Source organism: Heptranchias perlo, chromosome 18 (assembly GCF_035084215.1).
Source record: "Heptranchias perlo isolate sHepPer1 chromosome 18, sHepPer1.hap1, whole genome shotgun sequence".
In the NCBI taxonomy this organism is placed as follows: Eukaryota; Metazoa; Chordata; class Chondrichthyes; order Hexanchiformes; family Hexanchidae; genus Heptranchias; species Heptranchias perlo.
Genome location: NC_090342.1, coordinates 45,416,872 through 45,443,954, shown reverse-complemented (window position 1 = coordinate 45,443,954; position 27,083 = coordinate 45,416,872). Strand labels below are relative to the sequence as shown.

The 27,083-nt window shown below is 41.4% G+C and overlaps 1 protein-coding gene across 11 annotated transcripts in view; it reads left to right on the top strand.

The window, feature by feature from the left end:
• The window catches only part of LOC137334827 (ataxin-7-like protein 1), a 226,182-nt gene that overhangs the window by 186,220 nt on the left and 12,879 nt on the right, over positions 1-27,083 (top strand). For 8 of the 11 annotated variants that reach the window (XM_067999834.1, XM_067999836.1, XM_067999832.1 and 5 more), the window contains 5 exons: positions 12,612-12,694; positions 13,068-13,324; positions 16,662-16,854; positions 16,972-17,093; positions 19,006-19,948. In XM_067999834.1, the coding sequence (XP_067855935.1) occupies positions 12,612-12,694; positions 13,068-13,324; positions 16,662-16,854; positions 16,972-17,093; positions 19,006-19,948 (1,598 nt within the window). Of the gene's footprint in view, positions 1-12,611; positions 12,695-13,067; positions 13,325-16,661; positions 16,855-16,971; positions 17,094-19,005; positions 19,949-24,100; positions 24,312-27,083 lie in introns of all 11 variants that reach the window. The other 3 variants (XM_067999835.1, XM_067999833.1, XR_010966251.1) reach the window with 2 other exon arrangements.

Sequence of the window (27,083 nt, the reverse complement as noted above, 5' to 3'; positions counted from 1 at the left end):
TGGCCCAATTTATCAAGGTCCCGTTGCAATCCTAGATAACCTTCTTCACTGTCCACAATGCCACCAATCTTGGTGTCATCTGCAAACTTACTAACCATGCCTCCTAAATTCTCATCCAAATCATTCATATAAATAACAAATAACAGCGGACCCAGCACCGATCCCTGAGGCACACCGCTGGACACAGGCATCCAGTTTGAAAAACAACCCTCTACAACCACCCTCTGTCTTCTGTCGTCAAGCCAATTTTGTATCCAATTGGCTACCTCACCTTGGATCCCATGAGATTTAACCTTATGTAACAACCTACCATGCGGTACCTTGTCAAATGCTTTGCTGAAGTCCATGTAGACCACGTCTACTGCACAGCCCTCAGAGAAGAAAAGAAACTCATTAGTTCAAAGAAACTCACTATTTACATCGTTATATATGCATTCCTATAAGCCCTGTACAGTGAGAGCCCTGGTCCAGGTAATCTATTTAAAATGATCATAATATTTACCAGACACAAACTCCCATTAAGGAGCATTAAAAATAGAGGGGTTGACTTACCTCTGCTTAACAGGCTGCATGTGCCAGTTCCAGGGGAAGTAGGGAGAATAAAAATAGGTGTGACCTCCAACAACATTGTAATTGGACTTCCAGAGTTGCTGGGCACTGAGCAGCAAAGGGCCAAAAAGACTCTTTCAGAAGTTTGGAGACCATTTCTGGCTTATATGGCATGCATTTTCTTCCTCTCTCTTGGCATTCATGCCTTTACAGCAATTGTTTTCGTTTTTTCTTTGACACCAGCACCATTACTGACATTAATGGACTTCCCAATGGGAGTCCCTTATCTAAGGTGGTAGGAAGAAGAGGAGCAGGACATCTGATGGTTGGCAGGTGGGTTAAGAATGCACAAGAGATATGCTCTGTGACCATCTGCTGGTACCCACAGCCTCTCCAAGGTGACCAGACCTCATTATGGCAAATGATTGGTGTATGTGTCGGCTCCAAGTCTGAAGCTCGGCTGTGACAGCAGGCTTGATGTTGTAAATATATGTGAAGGTCTAACTAACCATTAAGCTGGATGATTCCTCAGAAGCACTCCAATCACAGCATATTATGCTTTACATGGTACTGCATGAAGAAAACCATACCATTCTGGCCATCAGCGAACAAAGCCTGATTAGCTGAACTTGACAAGTTACCACCAACCATATTTTCAGACATTGTCACTGAAAAGGGATCTGCAACAGAGAGCCAGATGCAGAGCCTTGCCATCTGCTGTACAGACGCTTGCTACTAATGTTCACCACAAAGGTGGCACAGCTGATGACTGAACCGGCCAACTTCAGCCTCAAACCTGCTGGTGGGACTTTCTTTCCCTTTTATTTTTATCTGTCACTTTTCAATCCCCTTCAGCCTTGGCAATGGCTGCTAATGAATTGAAATGCCATTTTGAGCCTTTCAGAATTTTTGTTCCACCCTCCCCATTGTAACACTCCCCTTTAATTGTCCCATCCCTTTAAGTTTTGCTTACATGCAATTTTCTGCTTCCACCGCTAGTGTGTTCCTTCGACTCGACCTGGTCTGCACTTGTATCTCTGAATAATGGTACAGATGAACTGACACTTGAAATTTTAGAGCTATTGACACATTGCTGTTGAAGCAAAATTTACACCGCTTCTTAATTTTATTAGATATGACTTGCATCAGTAGAACACAATGAGCCCCATAGAGTCTTTCATGATTCAAAACGAGACAGATCTCCGATCTGTCATAGTATCACTGTTACATGGCAAACAGAATGTTGAAGTATGTGATGGATATTTAGAATTGAATTCAAAGGAGTTTATATTAACACCATAAAGTATTGAAGGAACTGTATTTGAAGTAGTGTGCATAGTTTTGGTAATTGCACTTAGGAAGAGACAGGCACATTTGGAAAGGATTCAAATAAGGATTACAAAGATGTTCCCGTGTCTTAAATTATTATCAATATATCTGTTCATTGAACCAGAATGGTTATCACAATGAATTCCAGATGCCTGTAAGTGACAGCATTCTTGCGGTGTAAATTTTGCTTCAACAGCAATGTGTCAATAGCACTAAAATTTCCTGCAGAGATGCACAAAACATGTGAACTTGTTGGAGGGAAAATAAAACTGAGGGAGGACATCGTCTAAGTGGAATGCTTAAGGAGATGTTCTTCACGCTGAATCACAAAAAGGGAACCAGGGATGTGATTGTAAAGTACCTGAAGATAAATCTAAATTGAAGACTAATTATTTTATTCTTACAGTTGCTAACTTACAGAATAGATTACTGCTGATTGAATCAAGTACAGACTTGGTTGAAACATTGATAAAGCACAAATTAACAAATTAATGATTGAACAGGCAGTAGGGGGAATTAAGGCTCAGTGCCAGGAAGGAAGATAAAATTGATCAGTGTGAGGCTGATGCATACATACGAATGAACATCCAAGGTAGATGTTAAGTGGCCATTCCTCACACAAGGCTGGAACATTGTTGAATTAACATACTTACAATGCATGTTTACAAGTAGGAATGATGTGGAGATGCCGGTGATGGACTGGGGTTGACAATTGTAAACAATTTTACAACACCAAGTTATAATCCAACAATTTTATTTGAAATTCACAAGCTTTCGGAGGCTTCCTCCTTCCTCAGGTGAATGTGGAAATGAAATCCTCGAACCTTTCGCATTTATAAATCACAGAACAATACGTGGTGATTACAGATAGTCTTTCCAACTGCCCGTTGCCAAGTTCCGCACCCATGAGGATGACCTCAACCGGGATCTTGGGTTCATGTCACGCTACACGTAACCCCACCAGTGAACAAAAGTTATCTGTTTTTAATATAACGGGTCATTTGCTGTCTTTCTCTTCCTTCCGGATATTTCTATGTTTCTGCCTCTCTTTTTTTTGGTTGTTTGTATATTCGGTGGCCCTGTAGGTAACACCTCTCTGTCTGCACACTGTGATTGCCTTGGCAACGGGCAGTTGGAAAGACTATCTGTAATCACCAGGTATTGTTCTGTGATTTATAAATGCAAAGGGTTCGAGGATTTCATTTCCACATTCACCTGAGGAAGGAGGAAGCCTCCGAAAACTTGTGAATTTCAAATAAAATTGTTGGTCTATAACTTGGTGTTGTAAAATTGTTTACAAGTAGGAAAGTACGGATTAGAGGCAAAAGAACAGTGGCTCTTTTACTACAATATCTGATTTTCTTTCCTTCTTCCCATACACTGGACACGTACAATTGTTCTGAGTGGTATTCTGAAAAGACTGTGTATTGATGCAGTTTGCAGCAAGAATGCTGTCACTTACAGGCATCTGGAATTCATTGTGACAACCATTCCAGTTCACTGATATATTGCTAATATTTTCAAGGTGTTTCGATGTTTATAGATATCTTGAAACTGAAAATACATTTACCAGTAATAAGCTAATATTGCTCAACTAAATATTCCATAAATCTAAAAATGTGGTATGTAACATTGAAATGACTTGTGCTTAAAATCTTATCAAAACAGATTTAATTCAGCATATTTTGAAAAGTAACAATGTTATCTGAAGACTGTTTGGAATTGTGTTGCATATCAACAGGAAGTGATTTTGAAATGTTTCCTGAAACATCTCGGTCCATTTCCTGTTTAAGTGCAAGTCAGTTTGACAAAACTTAAAGTATTTTTTTTGCAAGATGTTTATTAAAAAAAAATCCTGCTTAGAGATGGGCAATTGTCTGGAGAGATAAATATACCTTGAAAATCTCTTTAGCATAGATTAAGCTGTATTTCAAATATTGGACTGATTGATGAATATGGTTCATGTGTGTGGTGCAAAATAAATTTATTTAATGTGCTCATTGCCCATGGTTGGCACTGAGTTAGCTGATGCTACCTGGGTATGTTATGTTAAAAATCGCCTCAGCATTCGAGGAGAATAATCAGCCAACAATGCAGCACCTGATTGCATTGCTGCAACCGCTGCTGAAAGTGCTTATGCGCAGATGTTGGAGGAGGGCAGGATCAGGCCCAGTAGTGATGCCTTACATGGTTCACTAACCTGCCGACACTCGTTCTCTGGGCTTGCACATTGAGAATTCCCACTTGGATTAGGTACTATCGTGCTTCTAGTGCCTGCAACAATATAATCCCAGCCTGAGTGAATTCCTTGACGACTAGAAGGGAGAAAAAGGGAACGAAAGTAGTTGCGCATTAGCAATCCTATTGGTTTGCGAATTTCATGGAAAGTTGGACTTGCAAAATGTGATCCCCAAGCCATCAATAACAAACCCAGAATCCCATGTAATAAAAGCTGTATTTAACTTATTCAATGACTGTGGATGGATGGATTTACAGAGTGCAATTGCCAAAAAAATCTGTAAAAATTCCAGATAAAAATGGAAATTAATTTTTTTTCGATCACCATAAATCGATGGCTCCGGCTGTCTGTATAGCTAATACATAGACTTTAAAGCTGCAGTAATTTACAAACAATATAATTATCTGGTTATCTATTTTAATAGATTAAAAATGATATGTCTAGCATGGAGATGCCACACTTTGTTATGGATTCAAAACAATCTTAAAATGCCAGCTATTTCTGACATGCAGCCTGAAACTGCCAAACACATTCCAATTTTCTAACTTTCCAGCAATTAAATTCTGGTTAATCCTGTTTACTTAACAACAATTAGACTTTGTGGCCTTAAAGAGACACAGTTACACCATAGCAGAATAATACATTGTGCATTCCATGGTATGACACTCCTGTTCTTATGAAACAGTGTTTCAACTGACTTACTGTAAGCAGTGCCACAGAAGATCTGCAGGAGTGTGTATGTACATATGTATAATACTGGAAAATTGACCATTGTGTTGCTCACAATTAGTTGATAAGTATGTGTTGTTTTTATATGTACACACAAGATAGAGTTGGGAGAGAGATTTCAGAAACCCGCTCCTCAGAGCCATTTAGTGGCCAGAGCCTGCAACTATATCATGACAGTTGAAATAACAAAATTGAATGAGAAATGTTGACATAACAATTTATAACATAAATGCTTAACAGGAAATAAGATTTGTAGACAGGAAGTACATGCCGTGCACTCGAGTTTGATTTGTATCTCTACCATTGTCTTATTAAAAACCTTACCTTTGCGCACACTTCCTATTTGTACAACTTGACCTCCTTTCCTCACATTTTTTTCAAATTTTTTGTATCATCCTTTTCCCATTATAAATTCCCATGTCCACATTTAGAATGGGTTTTTGTCTACATACACCTGTCACCCCATGATTATGCAATCTGGCCACCAGGTTCTCATAAATCGCTCAAAATAAGTTATGAAATGTTTTTTTAATCTCTATTTATAATGACCAAAATAAGGGTTTGAATAGAATGAAAAGAATACATATTTCACAATAGCAAGATTAAATTTATCAATTGAATTTTTATGCCTTTTAATGCCTTCATTAAAGTTTTTATATTGAAGGGCTCAGCCTTTCCCAAATGCCTGGGCTTGAACTGGATATTTTTGCCCAGAGTTGTGACTTTGAGTTGAATTTGGATTGTGCAGTCTTACCATGTGCAGTGTACCTATTTTACCCAGAATGTATCAGTACTGTTTAATCAGATGTACTGATGGAATATATTTCTTTAGTTTCTAGTACTTTCTGCACAGTATCCTTTCTTCAAAAAATGATGAAAAACAAAAGGACAAATTTCAAAAGCTTTATTGAGATTAAAAAAAAGGAGGCTGCCTGTCTCTGCGCGTGAGAATGAGAAGAAAAATCAGCGTATTAATTATATGCCTGTTGTAGCTCTTGTTTTGTGTTCTGTAAACTTCACATGTGCATTAAGCTGAGGGGGGGAGGGAGAGACAGACAGACAGACAGAGTATTTCTTCATTTAATGTTTGTTCAACTTAAAAAAAAACAGATGAATTTCAAAGCCAACTAACTATCTCACCTGTTTTTGGTTGGCAGTTAGAAAAGGTCAGTGCTAATCGCCTACACCTGTAAAACTTATTCTGATTTCTAATCACACACACACACACACCAATGGAGAGAAAGGCAGGCTGCTTCTGACTTGATCTCTTCAATGAAAACAAATTGAATTTTGAAAGCAAGGAAAGCCTCTTTGAGGGAAACAAATATGAAGAGTGGACAGTAGAAAGGGCAGAAAAGGAAATTGGTTGAGCCTGAGGGGGATACTGGCCTCTTGCCACATGTCCTTTGGGGAAGCGCGTGGGAAGGTAGAATGCATGAAGGGATCAGGGTGAAGTGATTGACAGCAGACAAGGGGAGGGGAAGATAAACGTGTTGAATGGGTAGTTGAGAGGGTAAGAAGTGGAGTAGCGATGGGGGTGAGCAGCATGAGTGATTTGGAGGGGTTGGGAAAGGAGCTTCTGAGAGCCACATTTTTCTCGCAATCGCATTTCCAAATATAGCTCTTCTCCTCACTACATCATATCAAACCACCTTCCATTTAAAACCTGAAAGGAAAGAAAAAAAGACAGTGAAGCAAAAAGGAGAGTGTGCTGTACGAAAAGCAAGAGAGACAGAAGCAGTTCAGGGTCAGAGCTACAGCAACGTGAAGACATCAGAGACAGCTAAGCGAGTGACCGTATTCTTTGACTGATGTATGTAACGGCATGGGAAATTGACTAATAATATATTGTACTTTCTGTCTGAACAACTTGATTCCTGTTGTCATGTTTTTGTCAACTTTTCCTGTTTTAATTCTGATGTCCACATTTATAATTGATATTACCCAAGTCAGCTCATTACCGTGATTATGCAATCTGGCCCCTGGGTTCCTAATAATTGCTTAAATATTTTTTTAATGTCCATTTAAAGGTTTGAATAAATTGGGAAAAAGTTATATACTTCACAATAACCAGATTAAATTTATCTATTGAATTGTTTTTTATGTCTATCAAATTTTTACTTGAAGGCCTCAGCCTCTCCCACAAGCCTGGGCTTGGATTTGATATTTTTGCCCAGAGCTATGACTCAAGAGCTGAATTTAGTTGTACAATCTGAGCATGTGCAGTGTAACTAATTCTCAGGATGCACCTGGACCATTCAGTCAGCTATACTGATGGAATATTTTTCTTAAGATTCTAGCACTTTCTGCTCAGTGGCTTTTACAGGTAAATTTAAAAAGCCTTGAGGTAAAAGTTGTGACTGAGTGAGCAAAAATGCTAGTGTTATAATTAGATCCTTGTGGCTTTTGTTTTATGTTCTATAAATTTCAGTCAACATATTAAGCTGAGGGAGACAAAGAGAGTCTCGGGTTGGAGAGAGACAGAAATTGGGGTCAGGGAGACAGAGAGAAAAGACAAAAGGGAGCGAGAGTGAGACAAGGTAGAGAGAAAAACTCTGGGGTAGAGTGTCCGCTAGATTGCGCTGGGTTTATCAGCGCAATACACCTGAACCAGCGTGAAAGATCGCGGAAAATCAAGGGTTAGTTACGTCAAGCATAAATCGAGTTTCAGCGATCCAAAAACACTGGTTCAAAAATCGTTGCCCCAAAACTGGTCACGACCCCAGATCGAAATAACAAAGATGGCGAGTTTCCTCCGATTGTGCCCGTTTGCGGCTGATCGAGGAGGGTCTTCAAATTAAACTTGTTTTCTTTGGCGCACAGGCACTAGTAGGCATATTTTAAACATTTTTACATCTTAAATATTTAATTTACTAAGAAACTGACTAGTGTACACCAATGAAACTAGTGAATGGTTCCGTATAGGTGGAGGACTGGTCACTCTTATTAAAACTGCTTATTTTTTGTGATAAACCCATTTTCAGCTGTATTAATAAAACTACACTCTTAAATGCATCAATGAATATTTTTTAATGCAAAGAAAAAAAAATAAACTACATATTACATTCTATTACACTGACTGTGCAGGTTCATGGAAGATTTTAAGTTTGTGATTATGCAAATGCATTTTAGCAGAAAATTGAACTGTAACCTAACCAGTGCAATTTCAAGTACAAATTGCACCCAATTTGCCGATTGCGCCAAAGCAGAAACTCACCCCTCCTTATTCATTTATTTTTTGTTCAACTTTCAAAAAAAGCAGCAGTTGAATTTTGAAGCCAACTCATCACCTTACCATGTTTTGTTGACAAAAAATGCTAATTGCTTACATTTGTGAAACAGAAATTCTAATTTCTAACACCTATGAGAAAGGGGGTGAAAGAGAGACGGCGAGAAAGGCATACAGTTTCTTTTCCCATTCTAATTTAAATTTAGATTTTTTTTAAAGTTGAATTTTAAAAGCAAACCAAAGCGTCTAAATGGGAAACATAGAACGGGAGGTTAGGAAGGAAATAAGGTGAAGGTGAGGGGCCATCTGGCCTTTCCACCAATTCTTCGGGGAGCAAATTGGGGAGTGGATGGAGAATGCGGTGCGTGTGGTGCAGAAGCAAGATAGTATCAAAAAGAATGCAATCATTGACCTTGTGCCAAAAATGTACACATAGTTGCAACCACCCTCCTTTTGACCTAAGCAATTTATAAATAGCTATAACTACCTGTATTTGCCTATTTCGAGCAGTAGCCTTAAAGGGACAAACCAGTTAAGCAGCTGAATATCGTAAACCTGTGCCAGACCCCAGATTACCTGTGAGAAACACCACAGGGATCGGCTGGTACAAAAAATTCCAAAGAAAGAGGAGCTTGTAAAGTAGCTATTAGGTATCATTTGCAGGAATAATTCAAAGACACCAATGTAAACACACCATTTGGACTATACCCACTGAATTTTTCACATGGCCCAATCAAACACTGCAGACATTATTATAAAAGTTTATACAATGGTGATCAGTCATAGTGAAGAAGAAAGCGGGATGCTGGGCAAGTGCGACTACACCTCAAACAAGACTGCTGTATGCCCACCATTACCCACAGATCCCTATCTACGTTGGCATGTCTAAGGAAAACTATCTTCACAAGCCGTACTTTATTCAAGAGGCAGTGACCGAGTTGTACCATCCATTGAATACTGACCGGCTGACCTCCGTGCCAGGATGGCATCGCCAGTCGCTGTTATGATTACTGCAGCCTTGAACTTTAGCTCCTCTGGTTCATTCTCTCTGCCACGGAACATCAGTCAATCTGCATTAGAAGAGCTTTCAAGCAAGTGACCGATACACTGTTTGGCAGGGCAAGAAATGTCACCACTTTCCCACGGACAACAACCAGCAAAATGAGGGTACTACATTTTTTTTGTATAGCAGGTGTCCTCAAAGTCCAGGCTCTCATTGAGAGCAATAATGTGGCCCAGTTGGCTCTTGCACACTATTCCTTTCCCTTCATGAACTGTAAGGGCTTCCACTCCATCAATGTGAGGATCATCTGTGCTCTTCAACACACAATCATGCAAGTGAATTCCTATTTCCCAGGCCTCAGTCATAACTTTTTAATTTTAAGGCAGTTTGTGCTACTAGAATTATTTGAGCCAAAGCAGAGTACAAGGATGACTCCACTACATTTTGAGCCCTGGCTGATGACACCTCTGGGACAGTCATGAATAGCGGTAGAGCACAAATGCGATAAACAGCAGCAGAATGCAGCCATCGGCATCATCACTGAACATGTAATAGGCAGCTTGAAGCAGTGTTTCAGATGCCTGGACTGATCTGGGACATCGTACAATACAACTCCTTGCAAGATTTCCACCATTATCATTGTGTACATACATGTTGCACATCTTTGCCATCCAAAGAAGTATAGCCATGAAGCAGTTGGAGGAGGAAGACATCCATCCACAGTCAGGAGCCTAGCAAGACGAAGGTAAAGAGCCAGAAGAGATTACTTTGCATGAAGCTAGAGCCATATGACAAGATCTTCACCTTCAGAAATCAAGGGCTGAGCAGCTGAGAAAGGACACAAACTGGCCTGCTGGTTCCTGCTCCTTTTGAAATGTCAGGCTTTTGCTCAGTGGTAGCACTCTCGCCTCTGAATCAGAAGGTCGGGGTTCAAGCCCCACTTCAGAGACTTAACGAGATAATCGAGGATGAAAATTCAGTGCAGTACTGAGGGAGTGCTGCACTGTTGGAGTTGCCGTCTTTCCGCTGAGATGTTAAACCAGAGCCGTCTCAGGTGGACGTACAAGATCCCGTGGCACTATCTGAAGGGTGTTCTCCCGGTGTTCTGGCCAATATTTATCCCTCAAACAACACCACTAAAACAAATTATCTGGTCATTTATCTCATTGCTGTTTGTGGGACCTTGAGGTGTGAAAATTGGTTGCCATGTTTCTCTACATTATAACAGTGTGCTTCAAACGGACTTCATTGGTTGTGAAGCGCTTTGGGATGTGCTGAGGACATGAAAGGCACGATAGAAATGCAAGTTCTTTTCTTTGCCATCACCACCTGTAGCTCCTCATTCATGATGATTCATCTGGTACACCTTCCTGTAACTCACTGTCTAAATCCCTTAGGATGGATATACTTCTGATGCTTGAATCGGAAGGAGTGACTGATACAGGGTGCTGTGAAATGCCATCGTCTTGGGAGGCACTGGAGCCTGTCACTGTTTACTGTGACATACCTACAGAATGTGAAGAGCAACATAAGTTAAGTTGCTGGCTGCATGACACCCCTTTAAATATTCATTACTTGAGAATTGATTGTGCCACCTGACATTGTGCTTGAATGTATGCCTGTGGGACAATGAATGAGTGCATGAGTAGCTGGCAGAACATGAGAAATATGGTAAAGATCCAGAACTCAGAGGAGACCGCCAACTTCACCTTTCCATACTCCCTCTTTGCCCTCTGGCCCAATGGTCTCCTAGATGGCATCTTCAAATGCACTCAACGGCTTGATCTTTACATGGGCCTCTTCCTGTCCAAGTTTGTCCACTTCTATTATATGACATCATGGCCTGCAAGCAAAGAAGCAAACTTGAGAGGTTAGAAGTGAGTGGTAAATGGCCATCCTGCAGCCCATCGCTGGTGTCATTTCATGTGCAAACATCATATAAAAGGGTTTTTTTTAAAGAGTGAACTCTTTCAGGAAGTAAATGTGGGAAGAGCTACAAGTGTGAGTTGTTGCTGCAGGCATGCTTTGCTGCAGAATGAATGTGCATTGTAAGTAATAAACGTGTGACTCGAAGGTAGTGTGAGGGGGAGGAAATACTTTGTGGACTGCCCAGCTACTTAACATAAGGCAACGGCTGGTATTTTTAAAAATCTCAAAATCTGAAGCTTCGGTATAAATAATTAGGAAAATACATTGACTTGGTATTTTACTTATTTCCGTGAATGATATCTGACACTTTATACTTTCTTTTGAATTTTTATTTGTGTTGCATGTGAGAATAAACATACACAAATCTTTTAGATGGCAGGACAAGTTGATAAGGCTTTTAAAAAAGCATACAGGATCCTGGTTTTTATAAATAAAGGGATAAAGTACAAAAGCAAGCAAGTTATGCTAAACCTTTACAAATCACTGGAGTATTGTGTCTAATTCTGGGCACCACACTTTAGGAAGGATGTCAAGGCCCTGGAGAGGTTGCAGAGGAGATTTACTAGAATGGTACCAGGGATGCGGGACTTCAGTTTTGTGGTGAGATTAGAGAAGCTGGGGTTGTTCTTAGAGTGAAGAAAGTTAAGGGGAGATTTAATAGACGTTTAAAATAATGAAGGGTTTTGATAGAGTAAATAAGGAGAAACTGTTTCCACTGGCTGATAGGTCAGAACCAGAGGACACAGATTTAAGATAATTGGCAAAAGAACCAGAGGGGAGATGAGGAGAAATTTTTTTACGCAGCAAGTTGTTCTGATCTAGAATGGACTGCCTGAAAGGATGGTGGAAGCAGATTCAATAATAACTTTCAAAAGAGAATTGGATATATACTTGAAAAGGAAAAATTTGCAGGGCTATGGGGAAAAAGCAAGGGAGTGGGACTAATTGGATAGCTCTTTCAAAGAGCCGGCACAGGCACAATGAGCCATATGGCCCCCTTCTGTGCTGTATGATTCTATGAAACTGTTAGCTCAAAATGAATAATAGTAAAATACATGATTTTACTGTTACAAATGCAAGTGGTGAGACTGTTTTGAATTCTGCATGCTCTGGTGTGCCTGCTTCATGCATGATGGATTTGATAGTTGCTTTTCAGCTGAGCTGTGCGTGGAGATGTGTTCTCCTGGGCATTGAAGTGAGCCTGTTCATGCCAAAGCAGATTCCAGTTGTGTGGCTGGAAAGTGAAAGAGTTTGTTAATTACTGAACTAGCTCTCCTGGCTACTGGTTCATGACTACACAAAAAGAGATCCATAAAAATGGTTAAACAAATGATATGAGCTGTTTGCAAGTTTGAGGTGGAATGCTTGAACTTGCCGAACGCATCTCAGTTCAGATTTGTAGGCTCAATAATGTTTTATATTAAGCGGAATATTAACAAACTTGAAGAATTTGGAGCATTTTGCCTCAGCTGGAACATTATAAACTTATATGATTTTATTTGTTTTATAATGGATTCAGCTGCAGATATTGCAGAGAAAACTCGATTTGACTTCTCTTGATCAACAGTCACTGTACTGAATGCAATTTATTTTCATTTCAACAGAGAGGGAATTTGACCCCAACAGACATTGTGGTGTTCTGGATCCAGAGACAAAGAAACCATGTACAAGGTCACTCACGTGCAAGGTATTCCTTTTGCTCAAAATGATTGGCTGACTTGTTTTTTGATATTTGTATTGGATTTTTAGAAAGGTATGTTTTACAGTCTATTATTGCATATCCATGTAAAAATGCATGTGTGTATTGATGTTATATCATTTACTTCGAATTTGAGTTTGAAGCCATTATTAACAAAATGACAGCCACTTCACATCAAAAATGTTTGAAGTGCTTTGAAACATTTCAACAATATAGTAAGGCTCAATATAAAGGCAAGGATTCCTCATTATTTACAACTAAGCTAATCCTTTTAAACTACCTCATGATTACAAGCATCATTTCACCCAAGACATTGGTATCTGGCATTCCTTTCATATTTTTTATTCTGGCTTCTGCACAGACTCATTCACTTAATCATCGGAGAGCAGTGCCGGGCCGAAGGAAACAATTTGACATTCTTCTTGCTGAACATAAAGCTCGCTCCAGGGAGAAAGAAACTGTAAAAGACAAGGAATACCTACAAGTGTCAAAGGAAACTCATCAGAGCCAGTCAACGCCTACGCAAGAGCAGGTTACAGGATCGTTAACAAACTCTGGTTTGGAGCCTAAAGTTACATCGCCAGCAAAATCTAGACCGCTGAATACTGCCCTCGCTAGGTGAGTTGCAACGTGATTTCATTATTTATTTGCAACTGTCGACACTGTTCCGAAAGCTACCGTAACCGCTCAACAAACTTATCCAGTGATTGCAAGCTGCAGCATGTATCATGTGTATATGCTAACGCTTACAATGGCATTCTGAATTTCAAAGGAAATTGGAAGTTTTTTTTATTCATTCATGGGATGTAGGATATGGTTGTCGCTGGCAAGGCCAGCATTTATTGCCAATCCCTAATTGCCCTTGAGGAGGTGGTGGTGAGCTGCCGCCTTGAACCACTGCAGTCCGTGTGGTGAAGGTACTCCCACAGTGCAGTTAGGTCGGGAGTTCCGGGATTTTGACCCGGCGACGATGAAGGAACGGCGATATATTTCTAAGTCAGGATGGTGTGTGACTTGGTGGGGAACGTGTAGGTGGTGTTGTTCCCATTCACCTGCTGCCCTTGTCCTTCTAGGTGGTAGAGGTCACGGATTTGGGAGGTGCTGTCAAAGAAGTCTTGGCGAGTTGCTGCAGTGCATCGTGTGGATGGTACACACTGCAGCCACGGTGCGCCGGTGGTTGATGGAGTGATTGTTTAAGGTGGTGGATGGGGTGCCAATCAAGCAGGCTCCATTGTCCTGGATGGTGTCGAGCTTCTTGAATGTTGTTGGAGCTACACTCATCCAGGCAAGTGGAGAGTATTCCATCACACTCCTGACTTGTGCCTCGTAGATGGTGGAAAGGCTTTGGGGAGTCAGGAGGTGAGTCACTTGTCACAGAATATCCAGCCTCTGACCTGCTCTTGTAGCCACAGTATTTATGTGGCTGGCCCAATTAAGTTTCTGGTCAATGCTGACCCCCAGGACGTTGATGGTGGGGGATTTGGTGATGGTAATGCCATTGAATGTCAAGGGAAGGTGGTTGGATTCTGTCCTGTTGGAGATGGTCATTGCCTGGCACTTGTCTGCCATGAATGTTACTTGCCACTTATCAGCCCAAGCCTGGATGTTGTCCAGGTCTTGCTGCATACCGGTTATACTATTGAAAGAAGTACTAAAATGAAATTAATATCTTATTTAGAACACATTTTCTGCAAATTATTATTACACATCAATCATTTGTAACAGTAACTTCAAAATATTCTAAAGAATGGCCCAGTAAGTATTTTGAGGTTTTTCTTGTTAGAATTCTGTAATGGTTTGGTGCAAGAGTCATTTGTACCTGAACAAAATGTGCGTTCATTAGTTGTTTCCAGCATACCATGGGAAATAATCATTAAATTGAAAAACTCAAGGGAGAAGCTATGTGGATTCCTGCTCACCTAAGAGAGCACCACATCATCCACATGACGTTCCTCATGCTGTGAGCTGCATATCGCCCTCATGCCTCTTCCTTCGGTGTTTGACTGTTAGCTTTAGTTGAATTTGCACTGCTCCTGCTTGGCAATAAATCACATCTTTATTTGATTGGCAAGTAATCTTACTTGGCCTCTATCGTTGAAAAGAGCTTGGAGAGTTGTTAAAGGTGAAGGGAGAAATTAAAGAGCGAGACAATAGAGCACAGGGGACGATCACATGATTGGATGATGCAATGCTCTCTTCAATGGACAGGCATCCTGAACATTTCTTCTTGGAGCATCTTCATGGGATGTGGAAGAGAGCTTAATTTGAAAATTGATAACTTTTCTGTCTGTCCTTTAATTTTAACTACAAAGTCTTCAACAAAGATGTGACATTTTGTGCATCATACTTTTCACTTTAGTTCCTTCCCTGCTCTTTCATGTGTAATATTCCAAATGTTGCTGTAATTTTAATAAAAACGAAAACTAAGGTGATTTTCCCAAAAACCTAAATAAGACATGGGGTGCATTTTTATGTACCTTTGTGTTCTAATGGAGTTTGTGTTGAACGGAGCTATATATAAAAATACCACACGGGCTTCCCCCACTTCCTTGGCTTTGGTGGTTAAAGGATCGAATACTAGAGCCAAAGTGACCAGGCAGGTCTCTGGTTCATTGATCGGCCTACACTCAGTTATCTGATTTCTGTTGAGATGATGGCAGGAGCACTACAGTTGGCTTCAGCTTTCCAAGTTAGGGAAAAGAAAATCATCCAGGGTTCCTGCTTCTGATCTGACCAGAAACTGGATGTATTTGGGCGAGGCCACGATCAAGTTCGGTTGTGGTCCTGCTGGTGGTCAAACAGACTGTCGACACTTGGTGTCCTCATTCACACGTGAAAAATAATCACTTGGCTGAGGTACTACAGGATGATCACTATCTGTGGATCTCTACCCCAACAGGAAGCCAACATTTTGAGTTGGGGAGAGGAGAAAATTAGCAGAAAGAGGGAAAAATACCACACTTGGTCTCAAATTGGTGTTTCAAAGTTTAGGCTTTTAAAAAAAAAAGAATAATTTCTCTCCTCCCTTAAGACCTTCCTTAAAACCCATCTCTCTGAGTAAGCTGTTGACCACCCCTCCTAATGTCGTCTTCTTTGGCGGTGTTCATTTTTTTAGTTATGCCTCTGTGAAGCACTTTGGGACATATTTCTACATTAAAGGTGCTATTTAAATGCAAATTGTTGAAGATGATCTATTAATGTAACATAACCCACCGTGCATATTGTTTTATGGTAAGAAGTATAGAATATAAAAGTGGAGATGAATCTATATATAACTTTAGTAAGACCACATTTGGAGTACTTGTGCAGTTTTGGGCTCTACACTGTCGGAAAGATGTTGAGGAAATATAGAGGATACAGCGCAAATTCACTAGGATGTTGTCTGGTATGAGGAAGTACAAATACGAAGAAGGAATTGAAAACTCGGGGCTACTTTTGTTAGAATAAAGGAGGTTATAGGATGATTTGTTGGAGGTGTTGAAAATTATGAAGGGATGGGACAGAGTAGATAGAAACAGACTATTTGCAGTGATTGATGGGTCTAGAATGAGGGGACAGATATAAGGGTAAATGTAAGGGATGTAGGACAGGGAGCAGGAGAAACTTTTTTACACAGAAGGTTATGAGGTTGTGAGATGCACTACCGGAGTTAGTGATTGAAGCAGAGACTATGCCACCATTTAAGAATAGGTTGGAAAGGTCGTTGAAGGAAAAGTGAAGAAAGGGATATGGAAACAAGATGGGCACATGGAAATATGACCACTGCTCATGTGGAGGATAAACATCATCTTGGACTGGTTGGGCCAAACATGCTGTCTGTTTCTGTGTTGTAATTTCTACCCATTCTGTGTTCCTATTTTTTTTCCTGCTGTCTCGCTCTCTCTTCTCCACCAAAAAGTCAGTACTGAAGATCTGAAGTACTCAAATTAATTGAATGTTTATGTTTTGCTTTCAGCAGAGTTTCATCTACTAATAGCATAAATAGTATGGGTACTACATCTAACAATGCAACAGTATTGGAACTGCCATTGCCCGTAATTGGAGACTTAGCAAGCCGATTATCCAGTGATGAAGGAGAAATGGATGGTGCAGAGGAATCTGAAAAACTGGACTGTCATTATTCTGGGCACCACCCGAGGCCACTAGGAGTATGTTGTGTATTTTACTTCAGTAGCTTATTATGTTTGCTTTCAACACTTGAGTTTCCTGTTTTTTTAAATCTCAAAATGTGTTATTTAAAATAATTGTTTTGCATTGTTTTATAGTATTGCACTTTTGGGAGTCGCCTGATGGGCAGAGGTTTCTATGTCTTTGACAGACGATGGGACCGTTTTCGACTGGCACTTAATTCAATGGTAGAAAAGCACCTAAATGCACAGATGTGGAAGTGAGTCCAATATTCACCCTAGTTTGTGAGGTTACCATGAGAAGAGTTTTGAACGTGAAGGTTATATCTCAGCCCCTGATAAACACCTAATGAATGTGTTCAAAAATACTACTCTAAAAACCTGATTTTTATGTAACAGACATGAATGCCAAAAGTGTCAGGTGTGTTTTCACCTCAGCCTGGCTGCAGTGTATATTTTATCTAACTTTCTATATGGATGGCTGAATAATCTGGTGGTAACTAAACTGCTTTCCTGATGGAAATTGGTTTTCAAGTCGCTGGGTCAGTAATCTGCTGAACAGGGATGAATCTTGTCAATTCTCAGTTAAGCCATTTGTTGAGGGACTTTGTTCTCAGTGGAAGGAAAAATTCTTATTGTCCATCATGCCCTGCATAATGTTGCCTTCCTGCTACTGAATTGTGGTCTTACAGCCAAGTAGGAGTTCATATGGTGGACTGCACCACACATCTGGTTGATGGCAACTCGAGGCAGTTGAGAAAAAAGCCACAAGGCTCAACCCTAATGTCAGAGGACTGAGTTATAAGGATAGATTGCAGAGACTTGCATTATTCTGCTTTGAAAGGGCACAAGGTGACTTAAGGACAAAAGGACATGGGTTCAAACTATAATGAAAAGCAAATTTAGGTTTGATGTCAGGAAATTCTTCACGCAAGAATGACCAACATGTAAAAGGGACTTCTTGGTATGGTAGTGGAGGAAAAAAACAGTGGAATCATTTAAGAAATCGAATGCTGTGATGGGGAGTCTGTAGGATCTTTCTGGATGAATGAACTAAGTTGGCCAAAAGGCTTTTCTATTCTGTATCTTATCTTCGGATCACAAGGAGGCAAGATGCCTTGTATGGGAAAAAAAGTGGGAACAAATTGGAAGGAAGGAAGGAGTTGGAGGAATACTAACTATATGAGAATCAAGATGGTTAAAGTACACTTAAATATTATTGAAGAATATGATGACCTAATATAAATAATTCTCTTTCTGATCTTTTAATAAAAAATATTTAGTTGTACGCAAGCATAACATCACATTGGTGTTTGCTGTTTTCAGTAACCTCTAGAACTGTACATATTATTCAAGTCCAAAGGTTTGTTTTTCTTTCTGATCTTTTGTTTCTGTGATCTCACAACACCACAGCGGTGCTTCTTCCAATAGAAGAACAGGCTAAGTGGATCTGTGGGTTCATCTTCAGCTCCATTAACAAACACTTCCCTATTAAGCTGCTGGTAGGATGCAGCTATCAGTAAGCTGGGCTCTCGAATTCTGATGTGAGACTTTTAGTTTTTCCCCAGGTGGGCTGAGCCAACAGAGAAAAGATAAAAGTCATCATGTGCTTGACAGGCGAAGTGGGATGTCAACCTTTGTTGGGATTTAAATCTGTCCCTATTAAAGTGTTGAACAAGCACTTCAAGGCCAATTGAGCAGCCTTTAGCAAGTATGTTAATCCTCAGATCCTTGAATTTTCCACAATGTTTGGCTGAAATCCAGACCCATCTTTGAAGAGTAATCCTCCTCTGAAGGGCTTCTCCTCCGGGCCCATCAATATGCCTTCAATTGGGCTCAGACAGGGAGCACCCAGAAAATCATGTCAGCCATAAGGCTGCATTGCCTCAGGGGGGAAATGTCTTCTATTATTTGTTGCAAAATAATTGTAAACATATTCTTTGTCAAAGTGTTTCTGATTTTACTACAAATTACAAACATAAAAAATCATCCCTTCCCCCAGCTATGCTTAAATAAACAACCAATCCCATATTATGAAGCCAGTGAAATTCAAATCTGTTTTCCCTATGTCTTTTGTGTCGGTTCCGTCGGTTTATTTTTAAAGATGCGGGTATCACAAGTGAAATATTAAGCGTAAAACTTCCTTTGTTCTTCCTCTGCAAACAATTTTAGGAAAATCCCTCCTGCCGCAGACAGCCCTATGCCGTCGCCTGCAGCGCCTATTACCACGGCTTTCTCAGCATCAGTGCTACAGCCTTTGAGCAGCCCTTCTGCAGTTTATCTTCCTTCAAGCTCAGCAATCACTCCGTCTTACGTAATGACAGCCCCCATGTTGTCCTCAGCAGGGTTTGTGACCACGCCGGAGACCAATTCCATCATGTCGTACACTGCTGCCTTTCCGCACGCAGCAACTGCATTTAGTTTGATGGACTCTGCGTTCAAGGCCCCGTCGTTATTGTCACCGGTACCCGCTGTCGTACCTTCCCCGTCACTCAGTAAACAGCCGAAAACAAAAACCAGCAGATCCTCCAAAGTTAAGGACCTTTCTTCCCGCAGCGACAGGGGCTCGTGTAATAAGAGGAAGAAACCGCCTCCTGCTCCTGCCTCCTCCCCCTCTCCATCGGCGTTACAGACCTCGTCTTCGACTTCATCATTTTCAGGATCACACAAAAGGAACTGCGTGCTGAACCCCGGCACCACATTGAACTCATTTCCAGCAACATCTTCCTACAGCGCAATGTCTGTGCACAATACGAACAATGGAACCAACGCACTCAGTGCCAAAATAGACCCCTCAGGACGGACTTCTTTGCCTGGCAGCTCGACAGACTCTATTAAACACATGAGCATGGTAGTAAGCAGTATTGACCCCACTCTCTCTGTTTCTCCCCTGGTGCACCACCCAGGGGACCATGCGCTAGCAGCACACAATGCTATGTCTTCGCTGCCTCTTCCTTTTGACAAGTCAGAAGGGAAAAAGCGTAAAAACTCTAGTTCCAGCAGCAAATCCAGTAAAATAACCAAAATGCCTGGTATGAACAGTGTTCACAAACGAAGTGCTGCCAACGTCATGTCTCCAGTCTCAGAATCTTCAAACAATTCTGTCTCTCGCCAGGTAGGGACTTTGATTTCAGTACCTTTCTTTCAGAAAACTTACTCTAATCAGGGAGTGTCAAAGCTTTTTGCCTTTGTGTGCTGCTTAGGTGCATCACTAAAAAAAACAGATTATCTGGTCACTTATCTCATTGCTGTTTGTGGGATCTTGCTATGCGCAAATTGGCTGCAGCGTTTCCTACATTACAACAGTGACTACATTTCAAAAGTACTACATTGGTTGTAAAGCACCTTGGGACATCCTGAGGTCGTGAAAGGCACTGTATGAATGCAAATCTTTTCTTCTTATACAATGGAGCTTTGAGGGCCACATGTAAAATTTAAATCCATGTTCCCATGAATTTGCATATCTCTCAAGCTGCTAATACTGGCAGATCTTGGTATTCTGATTGAGCATTTATTTACCAAGGAGACAACAGTACTAAGAACATAATTTTCCATATCTTCAGGCTTTCAAAATTCAAACAGAACAACTGTGTGAGTAAGAAATGTAAAATGCATCAACTCAAATATGCGAATTCAGATCAACTGGGACAGTACCTCCCGTTACCTACTTTTCTCTAAGTCTTCCCATGCCGTGCACAATCTTTTTAAGAGAGAAGAGCGGGAGTAGTCCTGCTCCTAAGCATCTACTTGGGTAGGTGCAAGAGTAATTCAAGGTAGGTAACTTGCCTTCTGGTTTTCCTTCCCTTCCACAGACTCCTGTTGGCGGCATAGTGGGCCCCCCCAGTCCGTGGGGGGAGGGTCACACTGGGCCCCCCCCAGTCCGTGGGGGTGGGTCACACTGGCCCCCCAGTCCGTGGGGGGAGGGTCACACTGGGCCCCCCCAGTCCGTGGGGGGAGGGTCACACTGGGCCCCCCCAGTCCGTGGGGGGAGGGTCACACTGGGCCCCCCCCAGTCCGTGGGGGGAGGGTCACACCGGGCCCCCCCCAGTCCGTGGGGGGAGGGTCACACTGGGCCCCCCCAGTCCGTGGGGGGAGGGTCACACTGGGCCCCCCCCCAGTCCGTGGGGGGAGGGTCACACTGGGCCCCCCCCCCCAGTCTGTGGGGGGAGGGTCACACTGGGCCCCCCCCAGTCTGTGGGGGGAGGGTCACACTGGGACCCCCCAGTCCGTGGGGGAGGGTATGGAATTCATGAGGTCAGTGTTTGTGGAATTGTGGACTTGAACCTGATTTGGGCCCTTTGATTGGCGCACTTTTATTTTTACAGCAGTTCCTACTAAGTGTTACTGTATACTGGATAAATTATGCACTTCACTGAAAAACTTGGCACAACCTGTTGTAAAAATGTAAAGTTCAACTTGTAACCAAATCAACATTGTGTTGCACACTGTAGTGAAAATGAGAACAGTGTGAAACATGACAGTGACAGAAAATGCTCAATCAGTCATTTCTGGCAACTTTAAATAAAATTAGTTAGAACCACTGCACTGCTTTAAATTTGAAGACAATCTTTTAAATGGATAAAGCAATTAACTGAAGGGTTTTTCACAGTACCGTATCCGTTTGCTTGAATTACCTTTTGAACACAGCTTGAGGCTGGTCTCCTGTGTACCACTTGATCATTATAGTAAAGGGGAGTACATTTCCATTTATTTGAATTTCTGCTTACTCTGGCTTTTATGCACAAAGGAAGTTCTGTAACATCTACTAATACAAGAGTGGCCTTAGTGCTCTTCAAGAATAAATGGTCGACGTAGAGAAAATGATTCCACTTGTGGGGGTGTCCAAAACTAGAGGCCATAAATATAAGATAATCACTAATAAATCCAATAGGGAATTCAGGAGAAACTTCTTTACCCAAAGTGTGGTAAGAATGTGGAACTCGCTACCACAAGGAGTAGTTGAGGAAAATAGCATAGATGCATTTAAGGGGAAGCTAGATAAACACATGAGGGATAAAGGACTAGAAGGATATGCTGATGGGGTTAAATGAAGTGGGGTGGTGTGGAGCATAAACGCCAGCATAAACAAGTTGGGCTGAATGGTCTGTTTCCGTGCTGCAGACTCTATGTAAGAGTATTTTAACAGTGGTCATGGCAGAATAGTATTGCTAAGCATTAGCCCGTTACTAGCTCAATTGCTAAATTTAAATGTGAGATAGATAGCTTTTTGGCAACCAAAGGTATTAAGGGATATGGGCCAAAGGCAGGTTTCTGGAGCTAGATCACAGATCAGCCATGATCTTATCAAATGGCGGAGCAGGCACGAGGGGTTGAATGGCCTACTCCTGTTGTTCATTGTTACGAAGTGAGTGACAGTTTTGATGTGCCATTCTGCCTAGTTCTAAATCTTGAGCCACGCTGACTGGGGAGAAGGTGAATTAGAGGCTGTTAAAATTGGATAGCCTGGTGGTGAAGGATAGAATACTAGAGCCTGGTATTTAGTTGCTTCCGACCTTTATTCACATAGATTCCCCTTTACACACAGCCCACACCCAAGCTGAGCTCTCCTCTAAAAAGGATCCAAGAAAGTCCCCAATTGATACTCTCCACCTGAATACAATGAGCACTAATTGATATAAATCATACAATTAACAGAGGCTATGGTTTCTCTTGGAGGAGGGAAGGGAAAATCAGACAGGATAGTTCAGCACTTCCGTATTGTCGGCCAAAGGGGACCATCAGCAGAGATTTGCAAGCAGGCCAATTGTCTGCCCTCTTCGGCACAGAGGCACAAGTCCAGGTGGACTGAAAAACGCAGATAAACTTGGCTAAAAGAATAAATCAGTGCACCTTTTCTTCCTTCTGGTATTTGCCTGTAAGTTTTGGATAAATGCTTGTAGTGGCCTGTCTGCTATCATTTCCTGTGGCTCATCACTGTGGATAAGAATACCATGACTTTAAAGCAAAGCTTTTATTCAAATATTAAAATGTGGGAGGATTAGTGCAGCATCAGGAATTATTCCTATAGTTTTCCATCCTGCACCATGTGACTTCCACTTGTTGCACACTGTACATAGTGCTCCACGTGAACTGCTTCAGTTCTTCTTCTTGTATTCTCAGCATTCATCTCAGTTAAGTAGCTTCTAATGTGGGAGTACCACATCCAGAAGCTTCTTGTAGAGTAAGGACTGAGGTTCAAATGTTCTTACAGCTGCCTAATGACAACTGCCAGCTGGTGACAACCGCTGGTGAGCACCTCTGGGAAAGTGGGTGGTACAAGCCCATTCTTTCTCTCTCTCGCTCTCTCACTTCCTCTATCTTCCTTCCTCTATCGTCCTCTCTCTCTTTCCCACACTTTCAGTCCCTCTCTGTCCCACTTTCTCTCTCTTCCTCTCCAGGAGACACATCGATATATAGATAGAGTTAAACAGTAGTTTGGTTAGCTCTCCAGTACTTCCACCCCCAGAAACACAGTTAGTTAGCACTTCTGTAGACAGGGAATATTAAGCTACTTGGCTCCTTTACAGGGATGTTCTGGAAATTGGAGACTGTTGAATAACAAACACCGGGTGTGATTTCTCCTAATGATATGGTGCCTCCTTTTGGGACTATCTAGATTATGCCTGGCCTGTAACATGTTCATTTTCTTTTGAGTACTGGTAGTATAAGCTACCATTGGAAGTTTCTGTGCAGTTTTCCCATTTATGTGTTGGTGATCCTGGCAGTGAGGATAAGGTCAGGGAGAAGCTTGTTTGAGCTTTGCCAAAAAGATCTGTTGCATGGGCAGAGGTGGTCTTAACTATAGCCTGGAGTTCAGTCCCAGTGAGATGAGATTCAAGTTACGCATAAGGCAGAATCTGAAAACTGAAAATAAGTAACTTATTGCATGGGTAACACATCACCCCCTGCCCCTTGAATGTAGTGGCCAAAAGACTTAGCTGCCACAGGATGCAGAGTCAAAGTTAGGGTTTCTTAAAGTTCTGCGCAAGAGCCACAATTACAGTTTTTCAGTGGTTGCAGCAATTCCACTGGTATTTAACGCTGCTCACAGTGCATAACATCACAGCCAAGAAGGTGTTCACAACTCAATACCTTCAGGAACACTACACTACGACAGATCTTTAGAGCAGGAGCAATGGGCCACCTCGTGTCTGGACTATCTATCAAGAAATGACAGATGTGGTACTCTTGATACGAGAGGATTTTATTTGTTCTCACAATATGGGCATCACAGTCAATTGTCGGTCTTTTCCTTGAACTACTGCAGATATTGTGGTGATGGTGCTCCCATGGTGGTATTGAGTCGGGAATTCCAGGATTTTGACCCAGCGACGATGAAGGAAGAGCGGTGGTATATGTCCAAATAAGGATGATGTGTGACTTGGAGAGGAAGTGATGGTGTTTCGATTATATTGTTGCTCTCGTCCTTCTCGGTGGTAGAGGTTGCATGGCTGGGAGTTACTATCAAAATAAACTTGGTGAGTTAAGGATAATCTTAAAATTAGAGCTGAGCATTCAGGAATGGAATCAGGAAGCACTTTTTCACACAAAAGGTAGTGAAAATCTGGAATTCTTTACCCAAAAGGCTGTGGATGCTGGGTCAATTGAAATTCTCAAGACTGAGATTGACAGAATTTTATTAGGTAAGGGTATCCAAGGATATCGATCAAAGGCGGGTACATAGAATTGCAAAGAATTTACAGCACAGAAACAGGCCACTTGACCCATCTGCCAGTGTTTATGCTCCACACGTGCCTCCTCCTACCCTACTTCATCTAAATCTGTCAGCATATCCTATTCCTTCCTCCCCCGTGTACTTATCTAGCTTCCCCTTAAATGCATCTATGCCATTCGCCTCAACTACTCTGTGTGGTAGCAAGTTCCACATTCTCTGTGTAAATGGAGTTGAGGTGCAGATCAGCCATGATCTAATTGAACGGCGGAACAGGCTCGAGGGGCTGAATGCCCAACTCCTGTTCCTGTGTTCCTATGAAGCAGTGCATCCTGTGGGTAGTATATACTGCATTTACAGTGCACCGGTGGTGGAAGTGGTCCGTATCAAGTTCAGTGGCAGGGTCACCGATCAAGTGGGTTACTTTGCCCTGGATGGTGTTGAGCTTCTTGAGTGTTGTGAAACTTTCCTTTTTGCCTTACGAAAGAACATGTGAGGGTATGTTGCTATGGGACCACAGTCTTCGGACTGACTTGTTCTTCCTCTGGCAGCCGCGGCTCAATGGCAGCACTCTCGCCTCTGAGTCAGAAGGTTGCGGGCGTTATGAACAGGATAGCCAGGTGGTGAAGGATAGAATACTAGAGCCTGATCTTCAGTAGCTTCCAAGCCTTTATTCACAGAGATCCACATTACCCACACCACACCCTAGATCAGCTCTCTTATAAATGGATAGAGAGTTCCCCGTTGATACGCACCACCTGAATACAGTTAACACTAATTGATATAAATCACATGGATACAATGAACAGAGGGTTCAAGTCCCACTGCAGAGACTTGAGCACAAAATCTAGGCTGACACTCCAGTGCAGTACTGAGGGAGTGCTACACTGTCGGAGGTGCCATCTTTCGGAGGAGACATTAAACCTAGGCCCTGTCTGCTTCTCAGGTGGACATAAAAGATCCCATGGCACTATTATGAAGAAGAGCAGGGAAGTTCTCCCTGGTGTCTTGGCCAATATTTATTCCTCAACCAACATCGCTAAAACAGATTATCTGGTCATTATCACACTGCTGTTTGTGGGACCTTGCTCTGCGCAAATTGGCTGCAGCGTTTCCTACATGACAACAGTGACGACACTTCAAAAGTACTTCATTGACTGTAAGGCAATTTGGGACATCCTGAGGTTATGAAAGGCTCTATATAAATGCAAGTCTTTCTTTCTTTGCAGAGGAAATTCTTATCGAGTCAAGGAAAGTGCAGTTCATGGACCTTCTTTTCCTCCTGACAAACTGATTCGAGCTCTGGGAGACAAGATTGGTCCTCCCTGAAGGGAGGAAAGTTTTGGCATCAGAATGACAGCCTAGCTTTTGAGAGGGGCAAGCTAAGAGCTCGGTGTCTAACAACAGAGCAAGTGATTGATATTAACAGAGCCAAAATGTCCATCACTTGCTCTGTTAGACACTGAGTTCTTAGCACGCCCCATTTCACTCAAAATCATTCTAAGAGCAAGTGAAAAGAGTTTGCCATTTGATGTCGGAATAAGGAGGAGAGTCCCAGCAGGACCTTGTTGCCTTTGCATGAAGCTCCTTGTATGAAGTTCTGAAACCTAGCTTTTTCAGATAATTGCAACATTGGTATATGCACTTAATTCAATTGTGGAAAAAGGTGCACAGATTCGAGAGGAATCTGGAAAACTCGTTCTCCTCCTTACCCTAGCACAAAATCTACATCTGGTCACAAATAAATGTCCCCAACCTTAAAACCTGTACCTTCCTAAGTTTTTGATGTAAAAAGCTTTGAATTTACCATTTCTCATATTTAACTCAGTTACAATAGAAATTCCCAATACTTTGTACACAGGATTCTTTTCAGAATTTGTGTTTATGAACAAAATAGCTAGTTTTTTTTGTTATTCTTTTAGTGCTGTAAATGCTGTTAAGTACCTGTATAATTAGTTTTCAAACAAAATATTAGAGGTATACATTCTTACAGTCCTACAGATTCATTTAGAGGGGGGATCTGTTAAGATTATCTACTAATTTACAGTGTTAACTTCATTATACTGTCTCTAATTTATTTAGTTGAAATTATGTTAATGTATTAGACTGGATTGAGTGCTGTCCAAACAAAAGAGCTGTAACAGAGTGATTTTAGCAGTGAGCATTTTTGCCCAAGAAACTAATTCCAACCACCTTATCCTTGTGTATTTACTTTAACATACATGTATATAGATTTCTTTCAAATATTCTAGCCTACGTATCAGTTTTGTGTAAAATAGGAACGGGGATACTGAACTGTTGAACTGAACTGTCTTGCTAAAAAATCAACTAGCCAGAGATGGAATACCTTTAGATTTGGCTTTTAATTTTGGAAAATTGGCTTATTGCACAAGTTAAAACATATACAAGTGTTTTACACATTGAAGTGTCACATCTTTTACACATACAAGACAATATTAGAAAAACATTTAAAAAAGAAACAAAGTCTTTCATTTTCTGGTGAATTATTTGGCCTTGGGAGAAGCTGCAACCACCTGTCAATCTACAGAGCGACAAGTATTCATTATTGACTTAATAA